Source organism: Brassica napus, chromosome A4 (genome assembly GCF_020379485.1).
Source record: "Brassica napus cultivar Da-Ae chromosome A4, Da-Ae, whole genome shotgun sequence".
Taxonomy (NCBI): Eukaryota; Viridiplantae; Streptophyta; class Magnoliopsida; order Brassicales; family Brassicaceae; genus Brassica; species Brassica napus.
Genome location: NC_063437.1, coordinates 1,121,024 through 1,131,446, shown reverse-complemented (window position 1 = coordinate 1,131,446; position 10,423 = coordinate 1,121,024). Strand labels below are relative to the sequence as shown.

Below are 10,423 nucleotides of genomic sequence, written 5' to 3'. Positions count from 1 at the left end.
ATATATTATACCATTTAGTACAAAATAATTGAAAGTGAAAAAAAATACTCAAACGGTCACATGTCAAACTCTAAGAATAAACAATAACAGCATGGGGTGATTTTTTTTAAAAAAAATATTTTAACAGAAATTATAATTCTAAATTCTTTAAATTTATTTTAAGGGGTGCTAAAATTTCGGAATTAGAAAGATTTATGACCCAGCCCTATACTTTTTAATATGAATAATTGAAAATTTATATCATAATATCTTATTAAATTTTTAATTTTACTTTTTGTTATAACAACATAGTTTACTTTTCAATCTAAATTTATGAATAGAATGTGCAACTTTATTTTGTGATATACATTTTTTGTTAAAAACAATTTAAAATATATACTACAAAGCTTTATGGAGTAAGAACAAATAAATATATGACTTTAAAAATTATGAAATTATCTGCAAAAATGGTAGAAGAAGTAAAAGAAAAAAAGACCATACATATCAACTATAACATTATTTTGTTCAAAAAAAACATAAATCTTTGAAAATATTGTTAATGTTAAGAATATTTACCATTAATGATATAGAAGAAAAAAAATTTATGTATATAAAAATAAAAACAAACATCCGCGCGGTTGCGGATATCAAGTTCTAGTAAAATATTAAGATATATCAGATATTTTATAGTTAAACCCCTTGGTCAAATGTAAAAAAAAATACTTATGGCACCATCAAACTACATATAAACCAATCGGCAAAATAAAAGTAGCTTCATTAATTTTATCAGTCTCTGTCAACAGAACATAATACCGTACATCATATCCCGTATATGGATGTATATTAGACTACATTCATTATACAAATTTGGATTTATAAAGATTTAGTTTATATGTTGACAATACATTGATGTTTTTAATACAAATTACAAGGCTGTGTATCTAAACAACAAACGATTTTACAAAACCACAAATTTACAAAATAACAGTCTTACATTTTTGATATAAAAATATTCAAAATAATGTAAAAAAAAAGAAGAAATTTCAGAAAATAATGCAAAACTTGAGACTTTTTAGAATTTAGAGAATATAGAGGTGGACGCATTGTTAACGGCTATTGTCAGGCTATCTTAAGTCAAAATTGGTGAGAATTTATCTTATAGAGACATATCTCCAAAATATGTATTTTTCTTAGGCTACTACTATGGACAAAAGAAAAGCCAATTTCAAGGACCCAAACTTATGTTTTGACAATTTGGCTCCTAATTTTGGATCTTTCATATCGATGACAAACATGCGACATAAACGTGTCATTTTAGTGGATCTTTTCGTTCATGTTCATAATGCTATCTTGTACCTTAGCATTACTCCCACTTGCAAAAAATAGAGAGCGATAAGAGGAGATAACAGTTCTCCTTAACTCATCATGTTCTTTTTTATTGCAACAACTACTCAATAAGGAGGCTGTTGAATAATGTTTATGTCTTGAGAATTAGTACAAAAACTAGTATATTGGTTGGTACTATCTTAATTTTTGGTAGGTTCTATCTATACGTTCTTTTGGACTTTTTATGTCATCTATTGATGATTTTTATAGGGTTATTAACTTTTTTAAAAATTAGTTATTTGAACTTTTCTTTATTATGACTTGAAACTAAACTGTGTTAAAAAAAAAATAAAGAGGTGGACGCACTACCAACCTCCCGAAAAAAGCAAGTAAGTGTGGTGGGTTGCGCTACGTACGGTTGTAGACGGAGATGATGAGGAAGACGATTGCCTTGGAACCAGAAACCCCTTGTGAGGACTTGCTTGTCGCCATGAAGAGATGAGGTTAGGAGTTGGAGAGATGGAGCGAAACCTGGCTCGTACGGTTTCAGGTCTGGTCCGTCTGGATAGTGCTATGAGAAGAAGGGAAGAGATCCTAGAAGATATTGTTCTAACGTAGAGAATGAAATCAAAGATTATAAGAAACCACTTTATTAGCTTAAGAAAATCTCTCAAAACTTAAGCTCTCACAAGAATCTCTAACCTCAAACTCATCAGTACATGGCACATCTCACCATCTTCTTATATAGATTCTAAAACTTCCTAATCTCACATAACAATAGAAGTTTTCCTTTTCTCCTAATCTTAACTTTTTAGTGTTGCTTAGTCCCCAAGTTATTTCCATGTTTGTCTTCAAGTTTAAATCCAACAATCTCCCTCTTAAACTTGAAGTCTTCATGATTCAAATCTTGAACTCCAACTAACTCTCTCATCTCTTTGAATTTTATTCTTCCCAATGCCTTGGTTAGAATATCAGCCTTTTGAATATTTCCAGCAACATGCTCTACCATCACTTGATCATTATCGATGCATTCCCTTATAAAGTGATAGCGTTTATGGATATGCTTGCTACGCCCATGGAACACCGGATTCTTTGTTAGAGCGATGGCAGATTTGTTATCTATCCGAATGACTACCTTCTCATTAAGTTTCTCCAATACTTCCGCCAATAATTCTTGTAACCAGATAGCTTGCTTTGATGCTTCAGTGGCTGCCATGAACTCGGCTTCACACGAGGATAAGGCAACTGTTTCTTGCTTTTGAGAACACCAGGTTATCGGACAATCATTGAGATAAAACATATGACCAGTGGTACTTCTCCCGTCGTCTTCATCTACATTGTGGCTACTGTCGCTGTAACCCACCAGTGTTGCTTTGTTTGATCGTTTGAAGTCAAGACCATATCCGCACGTGCCCTTAATGTACCGAAGAATCTGCTTTAATGCAGTCGCATGTGATTCTTTCGGCTGGTGCATATACCTGCTCAAGACACCAACTGAGTAAGAGAGGTCTGGTCGTGTGTGTACAAGATACCGAAGACACCCTATTGTTCGTCGGTATTCCTTCTCGTCAACGTTTGGCTCCTCTTGTGCCTTTGAAAGTTTCAAACTTGCATCCATTGGAAACTGAGTTAGGTTGCACCCGGTCATGCCTGTTTGCTCCAATATCTTCTTTGCGTAAGCCTCCTGTTTTATAGTGATGCCGCCATTGTATTGTAGGACTTCCATACCAAGATAGTATGTTAGTAAACCCAGATCGCTCATCTCGAATCTCTTGGACATATTGTCTTTGAACTCGTTTATCAGTTCCATATTCGATCCTGTTATCAATAAGTCGTCTACGTATACTGCAACAAGAAGAAGCTTTCCGTCCTTCTTCTTTCTATATAGTGAGGGTTCCTTGGAGCATTTGACGAATTTCAACTCTTCTAGTGCTCTGTTTAGCTTCTCATTCCATGCTCTAGGAGCTTGTTTTAATCCGTATAACGCCTTTCTTAGCTTATACACTTTCTCCTCGCTCCCTTTGATCTCATATCCTTCAGGTTGCCTAACATACACATCTTCCTTTAAGTCCCCATTCAAGAAGGCTGTCTTGACGTCGAGATGGTGTACTTCCCAACCATTTGATGCCGCCAATCCTATAATGAACCGTACAGTTTCAATTCTTGCTACTGGAGCAAAGACTTCTTCATAATCTATACCATGTCTTTGAATGTATCCTTTAGCAACCAGCCTAGACTTGTGCTTATTTATGCTTCCATCTGAGTTTCTTTTGATCTTAAAAATCCACTTGAGCCCTATTGCTTTTGCACCTGGAGGAAGATCAACCAAGTCCCACGTCTTGTTTCTGATTATAGAGGTGATCTCCTCGTCGCAAGCATCTCTCCATACCTTTTCTTCCTTAGCCTCGACAAAATCATAGGGTTCATCATTCATTAACAGCAACAATCGTTCTCCTTCTACTTCTGATAGATACACATAGTCTTCTAGGTAGCCAGGCGGTTTTCGTACCCTCGTTGATCTTCTCACATCTCCTTGAGTTTGCTCTGCATCGACATTAGGTGGCAAAACAGAGTATTGTTGTTCTTCGAGTGTTTCATCGCTTTCCTCATGTTGATCACTGTCGTGATCAGCCTCCTCTTCATTCTCTTGTAATCCATTGTTTCCGTGAGTTCCAAAACTTATCTCGAACATACCAGGGTCAATCTCTATGTCATTGGAAGCTTTACTCCAAACCCAACTCTTGCTTTCATCGAACACAACATCTCTACTCACTACCAACTTCCGGTTTATGGGATCAAAGAGTCTATATGCTTTAGAGCCTGGTTCTGTTCCCAAGTGAACAAGCATTCTTGTTCTATCATCCAACTTTCTTAAGAACGGTCTATCAACTTTGGCATACCCGATGCATCCAAATACTCTAATATGCTCGATGTTTGGCTTCCGTCCTTTAAGTGCTTCGTATGGTGTCTGTGTTTTTAGTACTCTTGTTGATACTCGGTTGATAAGATAAGTAGAATGTCTAACTCCTTCCCCCCATAGAAAATTTGGAACATTCATGTGCTTCATTATGCTCCTAGTCATCTCGAGAAGGGTTCTGTTTCGACGCTCTACTACGCCATTCTGCTGAGGTGAGTATGGGGCAGTAAGATGTCGGGTTATCCCTGAGCTTTCACAGAATGCCTTGAATTCATTTGAAGTGAATTCACCTCCTCTGTCAGTTCGTAGAACTTTGATCGCCTTCTTAGTCTCTCCTTCAACCACAGCTTTGAATACTTTGAATTTTTCGAAAGCCTCACTTTTCTCTTTTAACAAGATCGACCACATGTATCTTGAGTAGTCGTCGATGAGAACAAAGATGTACCTATTATTTCCAGCAGTAGGAGGTGATATAGGACCACATAAGTCGCCATGGATAAGCTCGAGTGCTTCAGAGGCTCGATATGTCGTTGCACTAGGAAACGGGTTCCTGGTTTGTTTCCCAAGCAAACATGATGCACATGTCTCACTTTCAATGCTCAGAGTCGGTAGTCCTATCACCAGTTGCTCTTTGATCATGGCTTTCATTGAGCTTGCTCCTATATGTCCCAACCGTGCATGCCATCTAGTTGATTCTGATAGAGTTGTTAGTTGTAGACACTTGGTGTCGATGATATCCATCAGAACTTTGTACAATCGATTTCTTGCTCTCTTGGCTTGCACGATAAGTCTTCCTTCTTTATCATGAAGTGTTAAGTTCTCTTCTTTCATGCGGACTTCACAGCCCGACTCTGTAGCCTGTCCGAGACTAATGATATTGCTTTTGAGCTCGGGAATAAAATAGACATCTGCTAGTATCTTCTTCTCACCGCTCGGACTGATGAACAATATTGCACCTTTTCCTTTTATGTCGATCCTTGAGTCATCTCCGAAACGCACCTTCCCAGTTATTGTCTCATCAATTGTTTTGAAGTAATCTCGTCTTCCCGTCATGTGGTTGCTAGCACCATTATCTAAGTACCAAACTCTGTTATTGTCAAAATTGCTCTCGAACTCCTTCGGATTTACATTCTTCTCATTAAGAAAGACGACTTCGTGCATTAACAGCTTGTCTGCCTCTTGAGTATCATCAACTTTGTGCTCGTTCTCATATGCTTCTTGTAGTTTCAAAATTCTGTCGGGACAACTAGAGGCAAAGTGCCCATTCTTATCGCAACGGAAACACGTGATCTTTGATATATCGAACTCTTGATACGTTCTTCCACGACCTCGGCCTCTGCCGTAATAGCCTCTACCTCGTCCTCTAGTTTTGTAATCCCCATTGTAGTTTCGACCAGAAGAACCTTGTTGCTCCGAGTTTACATACATCAATTTGTTCTGCTCGGTGGGGCTTTCTTCTTCTTCTTCTTCTTTGATCCGCTCCTCATAAGCCTTTAACCGCCCAATAATATCTTCAAAACTAGTGGTCTTGAGATCAAGCAATTGTTCAAGTGACGCCACCAAGTGTATATACTTCTTTCTCGGAAGATTTTTGAGAAACTTCTTAACTACTTTTGACTCTTCTATGGTTTCACCTAGTGCTGCAGATTTTGAGGTTATTTCAGATAACTTGCCAACGAAGTCATCGATTGATTCTGTCTCCTTCATCTTTAACCTATCAAATTCAGCCATTAAAGTCTGCAACCTAGCTTCTCGAACTCTCTCTGCTCCTAGATGACGTCCTTTGATTGCCTCCCACACCTTTTTCGCGGTATCCAGCTCTCCAACTTGTAGTACGAGCGCCTCTGGAATCGAAGTGAAAAGTAGTCTCATGGCCATATCGTTTTTGTCACTTTCTATGCTCTCATCTTCCACAATCTCCCAAACCTTATGAACCTTCAAAAGATTCTTCATTCGAATTGCCCAGAATGTGTAGTTAGTTGTGGTTAGCATTGGACAAGATATCGAAGAAGTTCCTTCTTTAGGTTTTGCAATAACCGTAGTAATATCACCCATCTCTCCCGATTTATGATCTCAGAAACGAACGCTCTGATACCAATTATTGTTCTAACGTAGAGAATGAAATCAAAGATTATAAGAAACCACTTTATTAGCTTAAGAAAATCTCTCAAAACTTAAGCTCTCACGAGAATCTCTAACCTCAAACTCATCAGTACATGGCACATCTCACCATCTTCTTATATAGATTCTAAAACTTCCTAATCTCACATAACAATAGAAGTTTTCCTTTTCTCCTAATCTTAACTTTTTAGTGTTGCTTAGTCCCCAAGTTATTTCCATGTTTGTCTTCAAGTTTAAATCCAACAGAAGAGAGAAGTAAAGTGGCGGTCACGCCATCGTAAGAGCAGTTTCTGCTGGAGAAGAATTTCAATATCAAAGACTCAACGTGTTTTTAAATTGAATAAGTGGTGTTTATTTTTATGGTTCTTTTTTAAAAAAGGGTCAAAACATGGTATCTTACTTTGATGCAATAATGAAATAAAAACGTAAGGTAATAGGAGTGTTCTATGGCTTTCAATTCTCGAGTATTGTTACTCCGAAACTAGGTTATAATTTTTCTTACATGATTAACTTCTCAGTCTAACGAGTTTTTTTGTTTGGTTCTTCAGCTTAAAGACTTAATTGGTTAGCCAAAGTAACTACACTAAGTAATTGTATAGATAATAAACATGGTATCAACTTCTTTTTATAGAGATCTTTTTTTCCTCTCTTAAGTTGGGTTTTAAGGAGATGAAGTCTACAGTCCCGCGTATAATAAACATTAAACAAATATTTAAAGAAATATGTTTTATATACAAATGTCCAAACTATATAAAATGTTATGTAACCAAACACGCTAATATCAAATAATGTTCAATTCTATGAATTAAATAAATTTGACCTTTTAACTAGGTTGATACAACATTCAAGTAGTGAACATAAAAAACTCGATTGATGCAAGTATAATAATGATTACTAACTTGGCTAATGAAATTGTGTGGCCTCTCTGTATGATTATCGGCCATTGTGTTTGTTTGACCTTTGAACTCGAATAATCAATGTAATGGGATAAAATCAAACATAAAGATTTGCACGTGCAGACTTGAAGCACAGAATATAACATCTGACGAGTGGCTGTCGTATGCGTTAAGTTACTTTAGGTCACATAGAATTATAGAATTATCTTTTTGGGTCCAATTCAATAATGATCCAAGTCCAAAATCTATGTTACACATGTTTAGCGCATACAATAAACAACTTCACATTCCTTTAGAAAGTTACTTAAAGTCTTAAACCCTATTTTTAGAAGCCATATAAAAAAGATTGATTATGCCGACAATTAACATATTTGTGAATAAAACAAAGTCAAACTCGCATTCCTGGGCGTACGGAAGTAATCCACCGTTGATTTGTTTTTTTTTTTGGATTTCGGTGTTATGTTTATAAAATTCAGGTTTTACTAATTATAGGTTGGATTAGGTTCGCATCAAATTATAACCAATGTCTGAAATCGCTAAAAATATCTTTTTCTTTCTAAAATTAAAATTAACAAAAAAGTGCTCAAAATATATTAATTATTTAAAAATCTAATTAAAAACTTGTTCAATTACATAAACTAACTCAAAAGTATTCAAAATAAAAAATAAAATAAATTACAAAAATATTTAAAATATTTTTAAATATCTAAATCACCTTAATATATATTAAAACATTAACATATTTAACTAATTTCAGATATTTATGGATCCTCATTCAGATTTTGGTTTGATTTGGGTTGTATCAGAACCCGAAAGTACCAAGTTTTTAAGTTATTGGTTCGGTTTTGTCAGTTAAAACGTCCAGGCCTAATGTCAACCCACCTAATCATAAAATAAAACATCGCTCACGCCATCCACTTGATGTTTTCTATATCAGCTGGGAAGTTAATGATTATTTTAATCAGATGGCGTCAAAGAAACAGATCATTCTTTGGGAAAATTACAGTTTATTAAAATCAAGTTGTTGCTATGTATGTAATGGAGGTCCATTAACTATTACATCCTAAACTTCTTAGTATTTTCATGTATACTTTCTGATAAGTGCTTTCATATTGAGTTTGTAATTAATATATGTTTTTGACCAACCAACAGTTATATTGTATTTAATTATCGTCATATCCACAACCTTTTTGTGTGTATATATACAGGCGTAGATGATGATCCACAACATTTGCATATTATAGCTTAAAACAATACAAGAAACCTCAAATTCAACCCAATCCAAACCTTTTCTTTTGTTTAAACGGTGAGAAATTCAATGAAGGCTGAATACGATCTTGATCACCTTCCTCATCAAAGCTTTTATGGAGATTATTCAAAAACATTGGTACCCTTGAACAAGAACTCCCAAATAGTTACCAAGATCAAGCCTAGGATCCGAATCATCCATATATTTGCGCCGGAGATTATTAACACCGACGTCAAGAACTTCCGTACACTCGTCCAAAGTCTGACCGGAAAACCGGATATCACCAAAACCGGTTCTAAGAAAAAGACAAGAAGAACGAATATTCACGCGCCGCCGCCTCCACCTCAAGAATCAGGCAAAGAACATACGGCGGAGCATGTTAACATGATTATAGGGAGCCATGTGGTGAAGGAAGAATGGAGATCAGGTTCAAACACAAACACTTATTTTGATTTAGATGGTTTGATTGATCTTGATGAAGACAACATATTCTCAAGTCGATGGTTTTGATCTTCAACAGCAATAAATAAACTCGGTCACTGGTCCCACCTTGCCCTAAACTCTAGGGGTTCTACTACTATATGTTATGATTCTTATTGGTTCTGACTTCTGATGATTACATTATTGTTCGATTTGGGATGTAACAAGAGATAGTTTGAGACATTGGCCACATATTTAGGGGTATACATCATTTGTATAGATATACACATGTTTCGATTTTGTTGGGTGCCCTTTTTAGCGAAGATATTAACTTGGTAGATTGTTTATAACAAGAGAAAGTTTGAGCTTCGGTCTCTTGATCGTCTACAAACTCTCATGAAATTTGTGTAACACGTTGTACTAACGCATTCGTGTATCAATTGTTCAGATGTAATTATGATTGAAATTAGCGTTGCGCAAGTTTATATATAGAAGGCGCGCGAGAATGATTGTGATGATGAAATTGTTTTTTTTTTCTTTTGCTAAGAAATTGGTTTGTTTCTTCGTAAAAGATAGATAGAGATGATTATTGGAATTAATTAAGTAACAAAATATAATTAAGATCCAAAATTTGGATATTATCTTGTTCCAATCTCAGTCAATAATATTATCAGATTACTTTTGGTCACGATAATCATTGAGCAATAGTGTCGTATAATATAATATCACATGTAATTAATCATTATAGCTAGGTTCATTATTTTTAGTAGTTGGGTTACATCACTCAATTGTTACTTTATTTTATAATGGCAGAAATTTTATAACGGAGAATGAAGAACTTCAAACTGCCCATTCGACTCAAGTACTATTATAAAGACGAACTAGATTTTTCACCCGCACATCCGTGCAGGTAGATTTTCATTTTATAAATATATAACAGATACTATCGCAAAAACTTTCAAAGATATAATTTACATTTTAGTGTTATATATTGTGTAAATCTATAATGTTATTGGTTATGTTTTTTATTCGATATTATTAATGTATAATTATTTATTTAGTTACTTACTATAGAACTGATATTTTTTAGCATAATTTATATTTCTATGTTATTTATTTTAGTATATTGTGAGATTTTATAAGTAAATATATTATAATAATACTATATTATTAATTATGAAATCAATCGCTGCATTAATTTAAAAATATTTTAAAATTTTATTAAGATTTTGTTAGATTTTTTCCAACCTATTTTGTTATAAATAAAAATAAAATTTAAATTTACAGTTAAAATTTATTTATTAATATCTATATAATTTATAAGATTTTTTAGAAATTTTATATATTAAATATATTAACTTAAATAATCAAATAGATGTAATTGATGAAATAGACCTAGTATAAATTTTTATGGTATTTCTTTTAATAAAGATGATATAGAATATAATTATAAAATTTGAAAAATAGCATACACTTTTATTTTATTTTGTTTTATAATAAAATCTTATTTAAATT

General features: G+C 34.3%; 1 protein-coding gene across 1 annotated transcript; it reads left to right on the top strand.

Moving 5' to 3' along the window:
- The first annotated feature begins 7,746 nt into the window (after window positions 1-7,746).
- Window positions 7,747-9,589, top strand: LOC106449103 (VQ motif-containing protein 18). Its single transcript, XM_013890912.3, has one exon. It carries the CDS (start codon window positions 8,558-8,560, stop codon window positions 8,996-8,998), a length of 441 nt encoding a protein of 146 aa, XP_013746366.1. The 5' UTR covers window positions 7,747-8,557; the 3' UTR covers window positions 8,999-9,589.
- The last annotated feature ends 834 nt before the right edge of the window (window positions 9,590-10,423 follow it).